The 22,239-nt window shown below is 45.5% G+C and overlaps 1 protein-coding gene across 2 annotated transcripts in view; it reads left to right on the forward strand.

The window, feature by feature from the left end:
• LOC102968248 (protoheme IX farnesyltransferase, mitochondrial) overlaps window positions 1-22,239 on the forward strand; it is a 138,239-nt gene that overhangs the window by 833 nt on the left and 115,167 nt on the right. For both annotated transcript variants that reach the window (XM_042967727.1, XM_042967728.1), the window contains exons 2-3: window positions 4,403-4,536; window positions 6,994-7,315. In XM_042967727.1, the coding sequence (XP_042823661.1) occupies window positions 4,403-4,536; window positions 6,994-7,315 (456 nt within the window). The remainder of the gene's footprint in view (window positions 1-4,402; window positions 4,537-6,993; window positions 7,316-22,239) is intronic.

A 22,239-nucleotide genomic window follows, 5' to 3' on the forward strand; every position in this document is an offset into this window, starting at 1 on the left:
CCTCTCTTCTCACATCCCTCCTATTTCTCTCCCCACGGTCAGCACAATCTGTAATTGTTGATTTACATACAGGCTTATTGTGTGTTTCTCCCAAGTAGACTGTTAACCCTGTGAAAGTTAGGGACAGTTTGTCTTCTGGCTCATCTGTGGGCCCCCAGGGCCCAGAACGGTACCCCGTGCGTATTGTTGGCTCTCAGTATTTGTTTGTCAATGCGTGGTGTTTGTTCATTCGTTATGGAGATACTAAAGAACTGTTTTTTGGGGTTTTTTTTAATTTTTTTTTTTAACGTTTATTTATTTTTGAGACAGAGAGAGACAGAGCATGAACAGGGGAGGGGCAGAGAGAGAGGGAGACACAGAATCCGAAACAGGCTCCAGGCTCTGAGCGGTCAGCACAGAGCCCGACGCGGGGCTCGAACTCACGGACTGTGAGATCACGACCTGAGCTGAAGTCGGATGCTTAACCGACCAAGCCACCCAGGCGCCCCACTAAAGAACTGTTAAAGAGGAGGCTGGGAACTGTTTTGCCACCCCCCCCCCCCCCCCCCGTAGTTTTGATGAGAACCAACGGCTGAGGAATGTGTTGTTCGAGGTCCATATTGGAGGTAGGTAGGAGAGGCCGGGGACTCCCTTCTGGTCAAATCCCAGAACCGTTTTTTTAGGCATCACCTGTCACATGCTCCCTGCAGCACCCAGCAATGTTGAGCACAGCGGCTCTATGAAATTCCTTTCTTTCTCTTGATAAAATAACAAACACTGACTTGAAATATTACACGTTAAAATAACCAGGTTATTTTATGGGTCTCTCTTGGCTGTGTAATCTCGGGGCATATCAGGAATTGAGTTTACACATCTATAAAATGAGGGAGGCAGTTGGACCAGATGATCTCAAAGGTCCCTTCTGGTTCAGAAAGAAGGAAGGAGGCGGGGGAAGCGAGAGGAAGTATAGGCGAAACCAGATGGGCCATGGTTGTAGTAATTGTTAAAGCTGGGGAGTACGTAGTGGGAGCTCACTGTGTTCTTACGTAATTGCGTGTGATGGAAATTTTTCGTAATGAAAAGTTTTCTTACGAGGTCCGTGATTCTTTTTTTTCTGTCCTCCCTGACCGTGAGCGTTCTTTGATCCTGACCCCAGGCGCTCATTCTCAGAGAGCTCCTCCTTTCCGCGTGTTTGAATGGTCACCTCTGCACGGAGGTTTTCCAGTGTGCATTCCTCCGACTGGCTGCTTTTCTGCCTGTCAGTTCTGTACTTTCCGCTTCTTAGAGAACAATCTCACTTAACCGCTCAGAGTTCCCCAGTTCCCGTAAGTGGGCCGCGTGTGGTTCCCGTGCTTTGTTGCTGGCTCAGTCTTTTCAAAGCTGGTATGAGAGGAATTAATAGACAGTTTAGCTTCCTGAGCCCGTGAGCACAGTTGCCAGAAAATCTGCCAGGAAGAAGTACACAACCTGCTAATGTTCCAGTTGGAAGGTCGTTACGAGAGCCTGATACATGGAAGCAACGTGGTTGGAAAGGGTGGCAGAAAGGAAGAGGGGGATTATATTAGGCATCTAATGGTTATGTCTGCTTTTGCTTCTGAAAATTCAAAGTGTTTTGTAGCCATTACAAGAAATTCAGGACCTTTCAGTTGTGCGTGTGTGTGCACCACATTTTAAAAGCTCTACCGTCATGGGGGCGTCTGGGTGACTCAGTCGGTTGGGCGTCTGACTCTTGATTTTAGCTAAGGTCATGATCTCACGGTTGTGGGATCGAGCCCGGTGTCAGGTTCTGTGCTGAACGCGGAGCCTGCTTAAGGTTCTCTCTCTCCACCACCCCACCCCCAGCCTCGTGCACGCACAGACCTGCTCGCTCTCTCTGTCTCTCTCTCTCTCCCTCCCTCCCCCTCCCCACAAAAAGAAAAGCTCTACCGTCGTGACTCAGTATTGGTGCGAATAGTGGATATGGGCACGTGTTTGCAGATTTTTAATGTTAAGTATCGTAAGCTCTGTGGACCTTCAAACCTATATTTGCTTAAGTAGGACTGAAATGTCTTTCAGTCTCTAGGCACTGATGCATAGAAATACAACACGTTTTGACCGAATGAAGTGTTTTCATCGTTTAAACGTGAGGTTTCCTAGCTGTTGTTTTTTTTTTTTTCTTACTACTATTCTGGAAAATCTAGGTTTGACACATTTAACCTTGAGAGATATTTTCCAGGATGGTTCTTTCCTTCCCAACGACTTGTACTTCTCATTGGACCAAATGACCTCAGAACTTGTTTTAAAATCCTATCTTCCCGGGGCGCCTGGGTGGCTCAGTCAGTTAAGTGTCTGACTTCAGCTCAGGTCATGATGTCACGGTTCGTGAGTTCGAGCCCCGTGTCGGGCTCTGTGCTGACAGCTCAGAGACTGGAGCCTCCTTCTGATTCTGTGTCTCCCTCACTCTCTGCCCCTCCCCCGTTCATTCTCTGTCTCTGTCTTTGTCTCTCTCCCAAAAATAAACATTAAAAAAAATTTTTAAGTCCTATCTTCCCAAAGAACAGTATCAAGGCAATGAAAGGAAAATTATACACCCTCCAATTAAAAAACACAAAACGAGCCCTTGACTATCAGAGGACTCATTTGAAAGGAAATTTCAGAGGACTGATTTCAGTGTCGCTCTCCCCCTCCTGTGCGCATATGCAGGCAACGCACACTCACACGTATGGAAAATAAGTATTTCATAATTCACCGAGGTCGGAGAGTCTGATTTCAGTGAAGAAGTGACATCTCCAGTCTAAGATAATTGCCATGTGTTCTGAGGGGCAGTGATGCTGCTACCCACAGTCCCCGTAGGTCACGTAGGAAATCCAGTCATCAGACGTTATCTCATCATTGTATAGAGAGCACTCTGCTGAGCTCTCGGAGCAGAGGTGAGTAAAGGGGAACCCCTGCCGTCAAGGAACCCCCAAATAAGATGGCGGAGACACATGGAAAGTTTCCGGTAAGAAGCGCCACTGAAACGAGTTTAATGTGCCAGAGTAGTCGAAAAGAAAAGAGGCTCTGAAAATTTGACAGGCAGAGAGCAGAGGCAAGACACCAAAAGCAGGGAAACGTCGACAAAGATGGGCAAATTGTGAAACGTGTGGTGTGCCTAGAGGAGAGTAAGGAGTTACACACACACGTCTAGGCCAGTAAGGTCTGTCCTGGGCTTCCAGAAGAAACCCTATCTGTTACAACCCATCCGTGTCGAGATACTGAGACAGCAGTGGGAAGTAGGCAGGAGGACCCTAGAAATGAGTTGAAGATTAGACGTTACCCTGGAACTGCTCAGGGACAATCCGCAGTGGGGGACGCTTGTCTTGAATCGGCCACCCACAGCAAGACGCGATGGCACAAAACGCTGAGAAGCAACGGGTGAAGGTGGGGGAGAACCGGAAATATTTAGTGTCGTGGAAGTGATAAAACCCTCCCCTTCCGTGGCCTTACACAGAAGCATTGGATTTGTTATTTGGGAGGAGGTATGGTTTGATTAAAAGCCAAATTCAGACACAGCTGTTTTGCTTCTTCTTTTTTTTTTTTTTTAATTAAAAAAAATTTTTTTAATGTTTATTTATTTTTGAGAGGGAGAAAAACAGAGTGTGAGCAGGGAGGGACAGAGAGAGAGGGAGACACAGAATCCGAAGCAGGCTCCAGGCTCCGAGCTGTCAGCGCAGAGCCCGATGCACGGCTCGAACCCACAAACTGTGAGATCATGACCCGAACCGAAGTCAGACACTCAACCAACTGAGCCACCCAGGCGCCACTGGTTTGCTTCTTTCTGACATGATTGATAGAGCCCCATTTCACTGAGGACTGTTTCACCTTCCTTTTGGTTATTCGTTTTCCCCAACGTGGCCAAAATATTAATCTGAAATGTATTTACCAGTTTATTGTTACTGAGAAAAACTGTCTCTCATTTTCTGCCATTTTAAAACATGTTCTTTGAAGTTTATTTGAGAGGAAGGGGGAGAGAGAACCGCAAGCAGGCTCTGCACTGTCAGCACAGAGCCCAACGCAGGGCTCGATCCCACGAACTGTGAGATCCTGACCTGAGCCGAGATCAAGAGTCGGACACTTAACCAACTGAACGACCCAGGTGCCTCTGTTTTAAAAGTGACTGACTTGTTTATTTATATTTTCTCAAAAAGATCAACAGTGCGGGCATTACAGCATTTAATATACTAAAAGCGTAATGATCCCCAAATGGAAAATTTCCCGTCCCTGCTGAAGAATTACGCTGCCTTGGTGAACCACTGCAGTGATTGGCAAACCCGATCAGAGGTCTGACCCATCACGCAAGCGTTGCTTACCGCGGTGGCCGGCTTGGCTTCCGGGTAGGTGCCATCAGCATTTGGTGAGGAGCACTAATCATGGGAGCATTGTTTTCCCCTTTTCTGTGTTACAGGTTGGGTGGGAGGATGTGTCTGGTATCTGGAAGGAAGAGCTATGCAGGAATCCCCTCGCGAGTTCATGCATCTTTTCAGGAGCGTCCGTAAGCAGTGGATGACATTTCAACACTTCACCTTCCTCAGGCGCATGGTATGTTCAGAAGCACACCCCCACTCTGCTGCTATTTGCCTTTTCTTTCTTTGTAGGAGGGAATTTGAGACATTCCTGTTATCAGAAGAGCCTTAAGAAGTGCTGCTTGAAAAAGATTTTTATTTTGTGTCCTCTCGAGTTTATCCAAAACTTCAATTCCTTGTTTTGATTGTTAATTGAAACCAGAATAACCCTGGTGTCCGAGGCTAAAAGTATGATCGTGAACTTATTGATAAAGTTTGGAGAAAGATTGGAAACTTCTGGCATATTTCACCTAGGGTAAAATTAGGAAAAGCTGAACCGTTATCATACATCTCTTTAAATTCTTTTAAGGTTGGGGCGCCTGGGTGGCTCAGTCGGTTAAGCGTCCGACTTCGGCTCAGGTCATGATCTCATGGTCCGTGAGTTCGAGCCCCACGTCGGGCTCTGTGCTGACAGCTCAGAGCCTGGAGCCTCTTTCAGATTCTGTGTCTCCCTCTCTCTGACCCTCCCCCATTCATGCTCTGTCTCTCTCTGTCTCAAAAATAAATAAAAAAAAACAAAAACAAAACGTTAAATTCTTTTAAGGTTCTGTGAATGTATCAGAAACGTAGAAATAATTTCTTTACCAGTGTGACCTGTGTTCCCGCATCAGCCTTGCATCCAAAAGTCTTGGAAATGCAGCCACTTCTGAGTAGACTCAAGCAAACTGAGATCTTGTCATTTGCTAGGGACTTTATAGTGAGCTTTGCTCATACATCTCTGGCCTCTGGGTTGGTTCCACAATCTCGTGGGCCACAGGGTAACTTACTCCTAATTACCAGTGAGGACATCTGCCATTTTCTCAAATAGAAAAGTACAGAATGGAGAAATGAGAGCTGAAAACTCATAATTATGACACAGGTATGAACAGTTAGCAAATTCATCCTCTAAAGTCTGATTTGATACTTCTCTCATCTTTTTTAACTTAGAACGGCCACCTTAAAACTTAAAAGTAACAAAATCTTAATGAAACATTATTTTGACAAGAGATTTACATTTCCAGAGATGTTTAGATTTCTTAAGTTGGGGATCAAGGATAATGGATATTTAGAAGCATGTATATAATGCCTTTTTTTATATAAACACAGCTCTGGTTCATTCATGAGTTTTCATTCCTTTCTAGGACTAGTGTATGTCATTTCAAGTCTTTGTGATGTAACTGAAAATCACTTAACTGGTTATCAGAATAGGTGGGTCCAGGTACCAGGGACACATACAACTAACTCGCCACTGACTCTGTCACTTTATTTCTGAGCTTTGGTTTTCTCTTCTGTAAGTTAAAGAAAGAGATAATAATGATCATGATCCATTTCCTTTTTTTTTTCTTTTTTTAAAATGTTTTTTTAAATTTAATTTTGAGAAAGAGAGAGAGAGAGAGAGAGACAGTGCAAGTCGGGGAGGGGCAGAGAGAGAGGGAAACATAGAGTCGGGCTCCAGGCTCCAGGCTCTGAGCTGTTAGCACAGAGACCGATGTGGGGCTCGAACTCATGAACTGCAAGATTACCATCTGAGCTGAAGTCAGACGCTTAACCAACTGTGCCACCCAGGCACCCCAGTGATCCATTTTCTTAAATAGCCTTTTGGAAGCTTAAATAAGATACACAATTTATAAACTGTAAAGATATGTATTCTATAAAACCAGAAAGGGCCCTACTATGTTAGTAGTAGTTATTACTTTTCACTGGTAAGCAGGAGAGATTGTTGGACTCTACAACTCGTGTTCTTCCCACATACACAGCGCTTTAATGTCACTTAGTCCTGAATTCTACCCCACCGCTGAGCCCCTCTCTGTTTACCTATGAACGTTGAAAGTCGACAGTAGGTTTGACTTGGGCTCTCAATGATAGAAAACTTTTTCACCGTATTTGACGTTTAACCTCCAGCTTGTGGTACTGTGTTGAGGAAAATGCTGGAGGGTATGAATAAGAAATAAATTTTTCTTTCAAGGAACTTAAATTTCTAGGACTTTCAAATTTTTTTTTTTTTTTCAACGTTTTTTATTTATTTTTGGGACAGAGAGAGAGACAGAGCATGAACGGGGGAGGGGCAGAGAGAGAGGGAGACACAGAATCGGAAACAGGCTCCAGGCTCCGAGCCATCAGCCCAGAGCCTGACGCGGGGCTCGAACTCACGGACCGCGAGATCGTGACCTGGCTGAAGTCGGACGCTCAACCGACTGCGCCACCCAGGCGCCCACTAGGACTTTCTAAACCATAGAATTAAAAATGGCTGCTGAGGCATTATAGTCTCTATACCTCTTAGCATAGAGATTTCCTTGTAGAAGACATTCTAGCATTCATTGATTCAGCATACGTTTACAACGGTTGAGGAAAATCTCTCAAGTCCAGTATCAGACTGACGGACGGTGTTACCAAACAACCGTCTAAGAGCCTTTGGGGCCTTGGGTGGATAGTAACGTGTACTTTTTTTATTTAGTATGTCACACAACTGAACAGAAGCCTCAACCAGCAAGTAAAACGGAAGCCAGAACCCACGGTGTCCCCTTTCCTTGAGAGAAGCTCTTTGGCTCAGGCCAAAGCAGAGACCTGTGCAATGAGACCTCTTCCACCCCCCCACCTACCTTTATCCAGAAAGCCCAATGACAAAGAACTGCTGGAACTGGAATCGGCCTCCGTAATTGAGGGCTCACTCGATGTGGGGAGAGAGACCAAGGATGAAAAGCAGTGGAAAGAGATGAAACTCCATCTGGATGATTTGCCAGGAGTCTTGGCTCGGCTGTCCAAAATCAAACTCACAGGTGCGTTGCTTTTCCCGTATCGTCAGATTCTTGCTTAAAGCCTTACTTGTAGTCAGATGCCGCCACCCCCAAAGGAATATCCTCAAACTGCTGATCCTCCATTGGTGGTTTTTGCTCTCTTCGGCGTAATTGAGATTTAAAACCAAGTTTTCCAAATTCCGTTTACACGGAACTGTAAATGGTTTCGCACCAAACGCGTGGTACTGAAACTAGTCTCTCTTATTTGCAATTAAAGTACAATGCCTGTCCTGCATATTTCTCATCTTTTGCGTTTTTACACCTGCTGTCCTTTAAAGCTGCAGTGGGATAATGAGTTCTGGTTGAGGCCTGGAAACGAAAATGCCTGCACGCCTGTGCTTGGTACGCAGCAAACCTGCGGTGGCCACCAGGAGACTCCGAGCTCACTTCTGAGTTTTGCTTCTTGTAGGGCCTCTGGGATTGTCCCAGGCATGCGGAGATTTAGCGCGCTTCTCTGAGAAACAGGTCTGGAACCGGATTTTTGTTGCCTAAGTCTAGCAAACGGTACCAAATTTTACCGTACGCGTTGGGTATTAACCCGTAATCGTGTCAGTTGGTTGTCAGCAGCCACCAGTGAGTCAGGCGAAGCTTCATTGTTGGCATCCCGTCTCGTAGCTAAGCGTAAAAGTAGTTTATTGTGGGCTAACCCTGTGTAGAAGGTGGGGTCTGGGTCATCCTGCAGCTTGAAGACACGGTCTATCCTCTTCTTGGACGAGCATAGGGAGAAGTATAACGGGCGAATCATAAAGTTAAACCAGGTACTCTTTGAGGAGAGAAGTGGGAAGCAATGTTACGGTGTCAAAAAGGAGAAATGAACAGATGAGACAGAGAGGCTTTTGAGAGTAGAGAAAACCAGGGAAAGCGGGGTGGTGGTGGTGTGTGTGTTTCAGGAGAGTTGAGCCTGAAATCCAAGGTGAAAGGAGGCAAACTTCTTTCCTCAGTGACCGAGGTCACTTAAAGAAAATCCTTTTTGGGGGGGGGGGGTGCGGGATGGAAAGTAGGCATAGGGAGTTTGATGGGAAGGCTGAAGAGTCACCAGTGTAGCTCTAAAACAGACTGATTTCCAGGGGCCTCCTCGCAAACATGCCTTAGTACTTTCCAGAAGCTGAGCCAAGGAATCATCACATTTCACCGAAGGTTGCTTTCGTCATTTATGTAAGTGGCGTATCGGTGCTGCCATGGTAAGAATGACTCCCGAAAGCGATCATGAGGATGTCACCCCAAAAATGCGTCCTCCCAGTCTGAAGGCAGCGGAACTGACCTCCGCCACCAGCAAGAACTTCTTGCGTTGTGTGCACCATCGCTGAACGTGGCCATATCAGTATCCCCCTCTCATCCTGCAAACCACTTCCCTCTCTCTCTCTCTCTCTCTCTCTCTCTCTCTCTCTCTCTCCCCCATTTCTGGCAGTAATAGCAGCATTCTTTGCTTCCCCCAGACCGGAAACCTTAGAATCGTTCTTGAGTCTTTGCTGCACAATCTCCCTTCATCTCTAGTCTGACATCCAACTGTTAGCAGAGGAGTCTTTTGTAACGCCCGTGAGATTTCTCATCCGATTTTCTGAAGCTGCCGTCCTAGCTGAGGTCCAAAACATAAGATGTCTGCGGTTACTGCAGGAGCTCCTGGCTGTGATCTCTGCCTCTCTTCTTCTGCCAGACCCACTTTCCTAAAACACTGCCCTTGTGTATTCCTATCCTACCCAAGAGCCTGCAGTCCTTCCGTATGGCCTCCCGCCTCAGCTCTACCAGACCCGAGAGGAATGATTAAACTCTTCCCCATAAGCAGACTTTTTCCCCTCACCCTGTCCTGCCCATTAGCTAGCTGGTCCTTACACCCACCATACCCGTTCCTCCTGCCCCTCTTGTATCCAGTTAGCGCCTTTCAAGGCTTTTCCATTAAGCCTTGTCTTGCCTGCTCTCGGCCCGAGTCTCCCTTCCCAAAACTTGGAATATGGCTTTGAAGTCCAGCAGAGTGGAGTTCAGATCCTGGCGAGGTCGTTTACTAGTCAAGTGAGCCTTTGGGCCGTTTCTCAGCCTTGTTGAGACTTCTTCGTGTAGAGCAGGAACAATGATCATCAGTTAAATCACATGGTGCATTCAGAGTACCCAACGGCATGCCCGACGCATGGGAGCACCTTGAAGGTTAGTTTCCAAATGATGACAGGTAGACGTCTGATTGTCTATTTAGTGTATGTTATATTTCCCCTAAGATGTCTGCGGGCAGACATCGTGCCATCTTGTTGAGTACGTAGCTCTCTGCGTACAGTGCTTCTCATTTATAAGGACTTGATTGTAGGAGGGAAATTAACAAATTGAAGTTGTCCAGAGGAGGGCAAGTGCAAGGAAGAGGGGGGGTGGAACTCGATGGTGCTAATACTAAGAGCCTGCCTCTCCTTCGGTATTTGCGGGGCGTCTACGATGTACCTTTGTGCTAGGTGCTAAAGATACAGAGATACAGGACATCTGTCCTCACAGAGAAGCTAATAGTCTGGTGGGGGAGATTTTGTAGGTCTGCACGTGTATAAAAATAAAACCACGGTGGTCAGATACATCTGCGTTTCGAACCCAGAACTTTTGGTTAACCTTTGTGACCTTGGGTAATTGACTTCACCTTGGAACGCCATAGTTTCTTTACCTGTAAAATGGAGAGACTGGTGCTCACTTTATGGCCTCATCATGAGGATTAAATGAGACCAGCATGCCCAACACCTTTTAGGCCCTTAATTAGCAATTATTAATACTGTTATTTTACCGTACCCATGCTTAGGGAAATCAGTATTAATGGGTGCTGTATTATAATGGTTTTTTTTTGTTTTGTTTTGTTTTTTAATTTTTTTTTTTTAACGTTTATTTATTTTTGAGACAGAGAGAGACAGAGCATGAACGGGGAGGGTCAGAGAGAGGGAGACACAGAATCTGAAACAGGCTCCAGGCTCTGAGCTGTCAGCACAGAGCCCAACGCGGGGCTTGAACCCACGGACCGCGAGATCATGACCTGAGCCGAAGTCGGCCGCCGCTTAACCGGCTGAGCCACCCAGGCGCCCCTGTATTATAATGTTAATGGCAGCTGTGTCTTAAGGCAGAGGGGGGACCCAGAGGAGGGATTGTTTCTGCCTGTGAAGGGGGTTGAAGTGAAGCGGTGTTTAAGAGATACTGAAGGCCAAGGATTGTAAACAGAGGGAGAAGGCCTTGCAAAGGCAAAGAAGTTGGGTACATCCTGGGATATTCTGAAAACTGGGGATATTATGAGGAATGCAGTACAATTGTATGTGACACAGAAGAGACACTCACTGAAAGTTTGAAGGGTTAGGCAGGGCCGTGTTGCCATGCTGACGTGCATTTCACGCTAAGGAGTTTGGCTCCTATATCTCAGCTGCGGGAAGTTCTGGCAAGTTCTTTGGAGGAACATACAATCACTTTGTGTTTTGTCTCGTGTTTTTTTTAAGTGGCTTAATTATTTCTCAGCTATTACAAGCTTATTACAACAGAAATTCAAATAATACAGAAGCATGTATCTAAAACTGAAAAAGTACCCTTTAGTCCATTCTAGATAAAACCCCTGCTTGAAATGTAGCCTCCTGTGTGTGTACAAGTATGCAGATCTGAACTGATAGGTATGGTTGTACATTTAAAAAAAATTTTTTTTAATGTTTATTTATTTTTGAGAGAGAGAGACAGAGTGCGAGCAGGAGAGGGGCAGAGAGACAGGGAGACACGGAATCCGAAGCAGGCTGCAGGCTCTGAGCTGTCAGCACAGAGCCCGACGCGGGGCTCGAACTCAACAAATCGCGAGATCGTGACCAGAGTTGAAGTCGGATGCTTAACCGACTAGCCACCCAGACGGCCCTATCGTTGTACATTTTATGGAAATAGGATCATCACACATACACACATATACACAGTTCTGCAACTTGCCACTTTCTCTTAGCTTTGTAGCTTTCACTCAAAGTATTTATTGTTGCCTACTATTCCATTATGCAGAACTGCCATTATTTGCTTAACTAACCCTCTACCAATAAACATGTAGGGTGTTTCCAGTTTTTTCTCTTAAAAGCAAATCTGTCGCTAACTTTTTTTTTAGTGTGTGTTTATTTTGAGAGACAGAGTATGCACATGTGCGAGCAGGGGGAGGGATAGAGAGAGAGGAAGAGAGCATCCCAAGCAGGCTCCACACTGTTGGTACAGAGCCTGATGTGGGGCTCGATCCCATGAACCATGACACGAGATCAGGACCATGAGATTCTGAGTGGAAATCCAGAATGGGACGCTCAACTAACTGAGCCACGCAGGCACCCCTGTGGTTAATTTTTATGTTCTTAAGTCTTTGGATAATTTGTGTGAGTCTGTTTGTAGGATGAGTGTTTTGAAATGTAAGTGCTAGCTTTAAACTTTTTAGTTGTTTTTTTTTTTTTTTTTTAAACGTTTATTTATTTTTGAGACAGAGAGAGACAGAGCATGAACAGGGGAGGGGCAGAGAGAGAGGGAGACACAGAATCTGAAACAGGCTCCAGGCTCTGAGCTGTCAGCACAGAGCCCGACGCGGGGCTCGAACTCACGGACCGCGAGATCATGACCCGAGCCGAAGTCGGCCGCTCAACCAACTGAGCCACCCAGGCGCCCCTAAACTTTTTAGTTTTGATAAATCTACCCGTTGGTTCCTTGCAAAGGACAGTATAATTTATATGCCCTGTAATAGTGTGTGGGAATCTGATTCCGTCTGTATTCTGTGCTTGTACATAAAGCAGTCTTTACCAGTTTTGCCTACAAGATAACTGAAAAAGATTTTTGTGTGTATTAAGTTTCATACTTTACGTCCTGATGGGATTTAACACCTTTTCCTCTATTTTGATCATTTGTATTTTTTCTTCTATTCTTTGTTTCTTATCTCCTTAGTCATTTCTTACCGACATTTTTTGTGATGTTTTATTTTTCCCCACTGAGATGTTTAACTTTTATGTATTCAACTTTATTACTTTTTTTGTTTTGTTTTTTTAATGCTTAGATATTTTTTTCTGCCCTGTGGTTATAAAAGCATTCACTCATGTTTTTTACTTTACTTTTTACTTTACCCGGTACTTTACTTTTCTATTTTTACCACATTCTCTAAGGTTTGGGGACCATGTTGAATTTAGTTCCATATAAGGAGTAAGATTGTTTATGAGAACTGTGGTAGTGATATCACTGAGCAAGAGTTGCCTGTTTTTGTAAATAAAGTTTTATTGGAACACAGCCACACCCATTTGTACTATGCTGACATCATGCTGTGTTGGCAGAGCTATGTATTTGTGATAGAAAACTTATGACCTGGAAAACCTGAAACTTTTCCTATCAGGCCCTTTAGAGAAAAAACCTTGCTGACCACGGCTATCGAGCACAGGCCAGTGAGAGGCAAGAATGATGGTCAACAGTGGCGCCTGGGTGACTCAAGTCGGTTAAGTGTCCGACTTCGGCTCAGGTCATGATCTCGCGGTTCTTGAGATCAACCCCCACATTGGGCTCTGCACTGGCAATGTGGAGCCTGCTTGGGATTCTCTCTCTCTCTCTCTCTCTCTCTCTCTTTCTCTCTCTCAAAATAAATAAATACACTTAAAAAAAAAAAAAAAGAATGGTGGCCCGCAAATCAGTGGCAGTCAACTGAGACATGATTTGGGCTGAACTAAGGCTGTGGTTCGGCAGAGGGAGAGAGAGAGAGGGACTGAAGAAATAGAATGAACAGAACCTTATGTACAGGTGGGGGAGTGCTGTGGAGACCTAAAATAAAAGTTTAAGACGCAGAGCCGCGAAGAGTTTGGTTGCCTCGAAGCAAACATTCTGCAATTCTCTGGGCCCTGTGCTCTGTATTTTCCTTCACCCAACTCTCTTCTCTCAGAGAGAGCACAGTGCACTGACCTCCAGACCTGAGTCCCTGCGTCCGAATCTTGGCTCTTACTAGTGGAGCGACATTGAGCAAGGTCCATTTAAAAAACAAAACAAAACCAAAACTACAACACCCCGTGCCTCAATTTACCGACCTGTAAACTAGAGATAACGATACCTACTTCAGAGCGTTGCCGTGAGTATTAAATGAGACAAAATTTGTAAACTACATAGAAGAGCTCTACTTTTCTCTCAAGTAAAAGGTAAATTTGTTACCTGGGCATTTGAGCGTGGGTTTGCCGTCCCTGCTCTCGAAAAGCTGCCCCCTTTCTGGGAGGGATACACGGTGATATGGAGCTGGGGAGTGTGAATCCTGAAGGAAGAGACAGGTTGGAGGGGGAAGAGGGTGAGTTCAGGTTTGCAGTCGTGGATTTTGAGTCTCCACTGGCATGTCCTCAGTGGACAGGTGGCTGTGGAGGACGGGAGCCCGGTTAGGACACGGGGCTGCAAGACTGAAGGGTCCACAGCGTGGAGTGGCCACGAAACCGCGGCAGTGAGGACAGTGGTCGGCGGGCAGCACGTCCTGACCAGAGAAGAAAGCCAAGGACGTTTGGGGTGCATCCCCTTTTAAGGATTGGGTAGAGCGTGTTAACGGAGCCTGCAAGGAACTAAACAATCAGAGGAAGGGAAACAGGAAAGGGCTTAGTCGCAGAAGCCAAGAGAAGACACGGCTCATAAAGGAAGCGACGAACGCTTTTTTTTTTTTTTTTTTAAAGTAGGCTCCACTCCCAACGTGGGGCTTGAACTCACAACCCTAAGATCAAGAGGTGCGTGCTGTCCCAACTGAGCCAGCCAGGCACCCCAAGAAAGAGATCAACACTTTTCAATGTTTATTTTTGAGAGAGAGAGAGAGAGAGAGAGAGAGAGAGAGCATGTGCACAAGTGGGGTAGGGGGGCGGGGAGGGGGGACAGAGGATCTGAAGCAGGTTCTGCACTGACAGCAGAGACCCTGACGAGGGGCTCGAACTCACCAACCATGAGATCATGACCTGAACTGGAAATCAGACGTTTAAGTGACTGAGCCACCCAAGCGCCCCGACATCAACACTTTTAAATGCTAGAGGTCTGCTAAGATGGCTGGCTAGAAAGAGCTGTCTTATTTGGCCATCAGGAAGTCTGTGTTCAGTGACTGCTAACTCAGGACATAATTACTAGCATTTCCTCTTAGAGTCTTAAATGAGGTACTTGAAATGATTAATTTAAAACAATTCCTTAAAGTTTATTTTCATAGTGCTCACTTCTTTAGGAACGGATGGGAAAGCATGATGATTGGTTTAGGGTCAGTCTTTTGGGTGGGAGGCCACACGTTCTTTCCTTCATCCTGGCTCTCCCTGTGCATTCTTCCTTTTGCGTGAGGTACGTCGCATATCTGAATAGGCATTCCAGATGTAGGGTTTGCTATTTAAAACCCAGTGACCGAAATCTAAAGCAGTGATTGAATTACTCATTCAGTAGTACGTAGTGCGTTATACAGCGTGCGTTGACTCATCGGTTCCCACGTGTCAGCGTGCTAACGAGCATACACGGCCCACGTGTTCAGACGACACTTCCTGGCCGCCTTCCCCGGGGATTCAGATCCTGCAGGCCTGGGACAGGACCCAGAGATCTGCATTTTTGACAAGCATGCCAGATGATCTGACGCAGGTGGTCCCGGACCACCCTTCGAGCAAGTGAAGTAGGTGTTGTGCAGGAAGAGTGGCGATCCCAGAGCCAGCGGTCTGGCTGGATGTGGGGAGCACTCACGTCGTGAAAGCCAGAGCGGCCCTCGCGACCGCTGGCAGCAGGAAAAGCCAGCTGGGGCAGGATCTGGACCACACAAGAGATGTATGCAAAAGCAAGATGCACCGAGGAGAAAGGGAGCAGCAGCGTCCCCTGGAACCACAGATGGAGGAGTCCCAGGGCAGTAAATTTCCCCTCGTATCGTGTTATGTATTCCATGCCCCAGGTTTCTGGACGAGCTAATTGAATTAAAGTCATTTCCTTCTGCTTATTCCATTTAAAGAGGCGGCACCCTTTGGGTGACCCCTACCCTCTTCTTTGACCTTTCACCTCCCCATTTAGTTTATTACTTGAATTCACACATGTCTTGGAGTCAGCAGGATTTTTTTTTTTTCTTTAAGAAACTCCCTGGTATCTATCAATTGATTTCTTTCGGACTCTTAACATCTTGGGCCATTCATTTATAGCTAATGATAGCCGAGACAGAAATATCTGAAAGTCAGCGATCACCGTTATAGAACTAGTCTTTCTTTGCCTCTCTTTGTTTATAGCTGTAATATACCAAGGATAATTAACTATAGAATAAGTGAAGGGCCACATACTGATCATACTTCTATTTTGTTTGTAGGAGAGTAGGATCCCTTGACCCTTATGCCAGCATCTGAGCCAAATGTTTGCTGGTAAATGGTGCACCATTTAAAGGTTTTTTTATTTTTTATTTTTTTTTATTTTTTTAGTCTTTTATTTATTTATTTTTTGTATGAAAGGAAGTAAGACTGAATTTATAAAGAAGTAATAATATGTCTCCCTTGAGTTCCTCTTGCCAGCTGAGCTATTTACAATATGTTTTTGGAGTTTGTTGCAAGGACCACACTGGGTTGAAGAGATTTTATTTGGGTTAGGATCACAAGAGGCTTTGGTGACTCAGCTGAGTTTATACTTAATATAGGTCAATAAAAAGCCAGGCTTTTTTTTCCCCCCCCTGAATAACATCTGTGCTGAAAAGCTACAACGTACTTTCTGAGACCAGAACACGAAAATAGATTGTTAGAACCAATAGGTGATCCTGTCGACGGGACTGATACAAACTACAGTCTATCAATGTATGGATTTTTCCCCCCTGGAGTCTAGAATGCCTCTTATTAAAAGAAAAGCAACAAGAATGGAGGATGCAATTTCATTTTACATTGCTTGTGTCGTTTTTAAAAGTCAACTTAACTGCAGTCTTCAGCTCTGTGTAAGCAGCCTTTCCCATTTTCCTAAAAATATTGATTGACTAGAATTATATTCCTGAATTTTCATTTATATCTTCACGTAATTACCTTAATAATTATATGCTTAGTAACTAACTTCTATTTTTTATTTTATTTTTTAAATTTATTATTTTAAAAAATTTTTTAAAAATGTTTGCTCCTTTTTGAGAGAGAGGATGAGAAGGAACATGAGTGGGAGAGGGGTGGCAGAGGGAGGGGACAGAGGATCGAAAGCCGGCTCTGCCCTGGCAGCAGCAAGCCCGGTGTGGGGCTCGAACTCACAAACTGCGAGACCATGATTGGAGCTGAAGTCGGGTGTTCAACAAACTCAGCCACCCAGGCGCCCCTTATTTTCCTTCTTTTAAAGTTTATTTATTTATTTTGAGAGAGAGGGTGTTGGGAGGGGCAGAGAGGGAGGGAGAGAAAGAATCCCAAACAGGCTCCCACTGTCAGCACCAGAGCCCTGTGTGGGGCTTGAACCCACGAACCATGAGATCATGACCTGAGCGGAAATCAAGAGTCAGATGCTTAACGAACTGAGCCACCCAAGTGCCCCCAAAATATGCTTTTTCAACTAAACTCGACCTATTTGATGGGTGAAGAATGGCTCTGGAGGTTTTTGTTTTTTAATGTTTATTATTTTTGAGAGAGAGACAGACAGAGACAGAACTTGAGCGGGGCAGGGGCAGAGAGAGGGAGACACAGAATCCAAAGCAGGCTCCAGACTCCGAGCTGTTAGCACAGAACCCAACTGCGGGATCGAACCCATGAAACGTGAGATCGTGACCTGAGCCAAAGTTGGATGCTTAACCGACTGAGCCACCCAGGGGCTCCTGGAATTTTTAAATTTGTATTTAATGGTTGCTGTGGCCTGAGGAGATGCAGAGGGAACAAGCTACCAGCAAGGGAACATTTTCCCTGAAAGTTGTTTCCACTGTGTTTTTGAAATCACAGCGCCGGTATCTTGCTTCCCAAGTCTGGTTTTTAGTGGCAGTCTGCCCCTTCCCTCAACCGTCCCCAGCCTTTTTTTGGGTGCTTGCTGCCTGCCGGGCTGAAGAGTACCCCCTGTGCCAGGACATAGTGTTAGGGGGTGTCATGCTACATCAGACCGATGCTCTGAAACGTTTGTGCCCTTGTCTCAGAAGTATGTCGCGGCAAGGCCCTGCTTCCTTTTTGGTGTCAAGACCACTTTTCTTGCCTCAAATAGTCCTGCTGGGATGGGGAAGGGACTTTTCATGGAATGGGCCCATCCTGCCCATGGTCCACCCCCGCCTCTGCCCCTTGCTCTCTACCTCTCCACCTTAGGAAGAAATAATGAGTACCATCAGATGGCCTTCCCTTCACATCTTTCTCTGTTCCCTTGTTAGTTGGTACTTAGGTATCCAGTTTTTTTTACCGATCAAACAATAAAGCAACTGTCTTCAACTTAGTTTCACCTGAACCATATTCAACAAACATTTCTTGAGGGTTTTGGTATATCCTCTCTACCTGATTTATTGCCAATGCAGGTCTTTCTCTGGTTTTTATTTTTATGCCTTCATCTCCGTTGGTTTCTGGTAAGGGTGGGCCATGAGGATGCCTTCGCCTGTGTTCTAAGTTAGATGACAGACAGATGTATCTAGGCTCTTCTCTTTTCAGATGATTTAATTGCTTTAAATCAGTTCGATGTTAATGAAATTGATTGCAAGTATAAGATGCTACCATGGTTGATGCCAGAGGAACGTGAAGACACATTTCGTGAGGCTAACAACCATTCGCAAAAACTACTGACAAGTTTGAAGAGGAGAGAGAGGAAGAAGTAAACAAAGTTGCAGACAGGCTCGGCTGCATGCAACTGAAGACTTGAAGAACAGTGACTCAAATAAAGGGTTTATTTTCTCTGGTTTCGAGGCGTCTGGAATGATGAAGTCCAGAGCTTGTGCTGTGGGAAGTTGTCAACATACCTGGCTCCTCCCCTCGGCTGCCATTTTTCACCTGTGGCTTTTGTTCTCAGGAGTGCAAGGTGACTGCCACTCCTCCGGGGTCACAATGAAGAAGGGGGACATCGTAGGAAGGCAGAAACCTCCTTACGAGACTCTGCCTTTGTATCTGGGAAGGAAAGCTCCGGACTAGGGCTTCTCCTTGCGTCTCGCTGGCCAGGACCGTACAACTTGGCTACCTCCGGCTGCAAGGGAGCTTGTGAAGCGTGGCCTCCTCCTTCTGTCTGTCCAGCCCAGTCAGCTGTCGGTAGCCACCTCCACTGTGTCCTCAGAGCGCCCCCCAGGCTGCCTCATTATGCGATGCATCCTCTTCTAGGAGGAGGACGTCAGGCTGCCCATCTCTCCGCTGTCCGCTTTTCCGAGGAAGACAGAACACCACCACTGAGTCCTCCCTGGGACTACGCCACACGGGTGCACCTCGAATGTAGTGTATTTAAGTGAAGGCTGGTTCGCCAGCTCGACATTCCCTTTTCCTGTCGTGGGTGTGGCTGTTCACTGATGTACCCAGCACTTTTTCCCCGTCATCTTCTGTTTTTAAAATTTATTTACTTAAATTCATATTGGTTTCAGGAGTAGAACCCAGTGATTCATCCCTTACATATGATACTCAGTGCTCCTCCCAACAAGTGCCCTCCTTCCTACTCATCACCCTTTTAGCCTTTCCCCCGCCTCCCCTCCAGCAACCCTCACTTCTCTGTATTTAAGCGTCTCTTATGGTTTATTTCCCTCTCTCTTTTTATCTTACGTTTTCTTCCCTTCCCCTATGTTCATCTGTTTTGTATCTTAAATTCCACACGTGAGTGAAGTCATATGATATCTGTTTTTCTCTGGCTGACTTACTTCGGTTAGCATAATACCCTCCAGTTCCATCCACGTTGCTGCAAATGCAAGATTTCATTCTTTTTCATTGCTGAGCAATATTCCATTCTATATACCCATATATATAGACTATAATATGTATATGTATGCATACCACATCCTCTTTATCCATTCATCCATCGATGGACATTTGGGCTCTTTCCATACTTTGGCTATTGTCGATAGCGCTGCTATAAACATTGGGGTGCATGTGCCCCTTCAAATCAGCGTTTTTCTGTCCCTTGGATAAATACCTAGCAGTGCAATTGCTGGTTTGTAGGGTAGTTCTATTTTTAACTTTTTGAGGAACCTTCATACTGTTTTCCAGAGTGGCTGCACCAGTTTTCAATCCCACCAATAGTCCAGAAGGGTTCCTCTTTCTCCGCACCCTCGCCAAGATCTGTTGTTTCCTGAGTTGTTAATTTTAGCCACTTTCAGCATTCTTCATGGAGCTAGAACAAACAGTCCTAAAATTTGTATGGAACCAGAGAAGACCCCCGAATAGCCAAAGTAACGTTGAAAAAGAAAACCAAAACTGGAGGCATCACAATCCCAGGCTTCAAGCTGTACTACAAAGCTGTAACCATCAAGGCAATCTGTAGGAAGGGAATCTATCTTAATAGCCCGTCTGGTTATTGATGGTCCCCAGATCCCACTTTGGGAAACTCTTCCTCTCTGGAGAACCCATTCAGTGCCCTCTCCCCTACCCTGACGCTGGCTATCAGCAAACTACCTGGCTTCCTGTTTCTAACAGAAACGAAGGTTTTGTTCTCATCAGGAGACTTCCCGCTACCCCGGTTCATCTGAACTCGCTCCTGTCACTGCCTTTTCTCCCCTGTCCTCCTTTTCTTTCCCCCGCAACCTCTGGTCACTGGACAGCTCCATCAGCGTGATACCTGGGAGTCCTGTCGGTCCTGCAAGTCCACACACATCTCCCTCCGCCCGGGAGGGTGTGTCCTCTGAATCTCTAGGGAGGACCAAGCCCTTGCTTCTCATCCCTGCAGGTCAGACTTGCCCAGGGGCCTGGTTATCACTTTGGGCTCTTATCAAGGGCTTGGTTTCTAGTTCAAAGCAAAGTATGCTAGCATCTTATTTATTGAGATTAAGGCACGAAATGAAAACAAGTTTTAAAAGAATGCTCCAGGGTTACCTCTTTCAGTACTAAAAAAAGTGTTTGCCCCAGAGCTTTATTTTGTGGATCCCAAGAAGGGAGGGGGAGTGAATTTGGAGGCAGAGAAGGAAAAGAGCAATGCTAACATATCAAGAGTAAGAGAGTACAGGGTGCATTTTTATCCGTATTTACACTTTGCGATTTTTTTGGCCCTTAGGTGGGGGAGTGGGTGTTTATCTAGAACATTCTCTCACCCTGTGCTTGTTCTTCTGCTTCCAAAGCTTCCAACCTCACCCTCTTCCCTGTTCACCAGGTTAACTCCTTCCTTCTTACCCTTCTGCCTTCAGCTTTGACATCAGCCTGGGAAGCCTTCTAGCTTAGGACCACCCTCCCCCCCCCCCCCCTGCCGCCGCCTCATTCTTCACAGCGTCCTTGACTTCACCCCCCTGAAGCACTAACCAGGACACTGTTGTGATGCCTGTTGTGGGGGAAAGAAAGTACAATGGACCCTGTTGCCCTCATCCACAGGATTTGGAAGAGTTTAGCCTATTAATTACAAACAGTCGAGGATTTTACCGTACCGTAGTAGTTGAATGCTTCATGGTGGCTGAAAAGGATTGTACCTGAAGCAGAGGACTTCAGGCCCCTGTGCCTTGTGGTTCCTTTGTGCTTTTTTACAGTGTCGCTTTCACCTTTGCCAAGCTGTGCTGATGTTTTCAATCTGCTGCCATATTTTGTACTCTGTGTAACTGTGGGAATGGAGGGTAGCCCCACTGTGTTACCCAGGAAGTTCATCGAGTTTGTGAAAGCTGTACCCCTTCCAACTCCCGGAGGCCCTCGAGGACTCAGCTGTGCTTTAATCTAGCCCCCAGCTAAGAGACCTCTTTTTATTTCTTTCAGATAAGTAGTGAACATAAAGATTATCAATGAATCATCTCTTAGAGTTGGCAAATGGTGATTGATTGTCAGTTTCACTTAAAGGGACAGCAGCATTCAGTAAGAGAATGCTTCCATTTCTTGGCCATCTTAAAAGTATTTCTAAAAGATTCTTTGTGCTAGAAAGTTGTCTCGAACGCTCTAGAATAATGACACAGCCAGCATTAGTGCATAACTGTCTAATCACTAGGAGTAAATGAAAATTGTCAGTGCAAGAGAAAATCATGATGCTTTTATATACGTATGCATTTAGGTCCAGATGCAAAGAACACATGAGCAGGCACATTTTATTGACCTGCTACATATGTGTGGCAAAAAATACTCAAATGTAGATAAATACTAGATACTGTCAAAATCAGAATTATACCTTAGATGGACATGTAATCTTAATTCTTTATTTAAAAAAATTTTTTTAATGTTTATTCATTTTTGAGAGAACAGAGCGTGAGTGGGGGAGGGGCAGAGAGAGGAGACAGAATCCAGAGCAGGCTCCAAGCTCTGAGCTGTCCGCACAGAGCCTGATGCGGGGCTTGAAGTCACGGACCGCAGGATCATGACCTGAGCCGAAGTCGGAAGCTCAACCAACTGAACCACCCAGGCGCCCCTTAATTCCTTATTTTAAATGTTTATCATAAAATGCTGTCTGGATAGCAACACTTAACAATTTTGAGATGAAACTGAGAAAAAGCTTCATTATTTTAGTGAAAACCGCTTAACTGACAATCCCTTCTTGCCAACTCATTGTGCAGAAGACAGATTGCCACCTCTTTTTTTTTTTTTAATGTTTGTTTATCTTTGAGAAAGAGACAGAGTGCAAGTTGGGGGAGGGGCACAGAGAGAGGGAGGCACAGAATCCGAAGCAGGCTCCAGGCTCTGAGCTGTCAGCATAGAGCCGGACGCGGGGCTCGAACTCACAAACCGTGAGATCATGACCTGAGCTGAAGTCGGACACTTAACTGACTAAGCACAGATTTCCACTTCTTAAAAGTTTAATGCACATTAGTTTTATGGAAAAGGTCTTTAGTTAATTACGGAGGTTGTAAAGTGTTGTTTATTAAGTATATTGAGAAGAAATATTTCTTTATCGGAAGGGGAAAAAAAACACGAAAAATAGGGTGCTTACAAAGTAGAAAAGCT

This window comes from Panthera tigris, chromosome E1 (genome assembly GCF_018350195.1).
Source record: "Panthera tigris isolate Pti1 chromosome E1, P.tigris_Pti1_mat1.1, whole genome shotgun sequence".
NCBI classification, from domain to species: domain Eukaryota; kingdom Metazoa; phylum Chordata; class Mammalia; order Carnivora; family Felidae; genus Panthera; species Panthera tigris.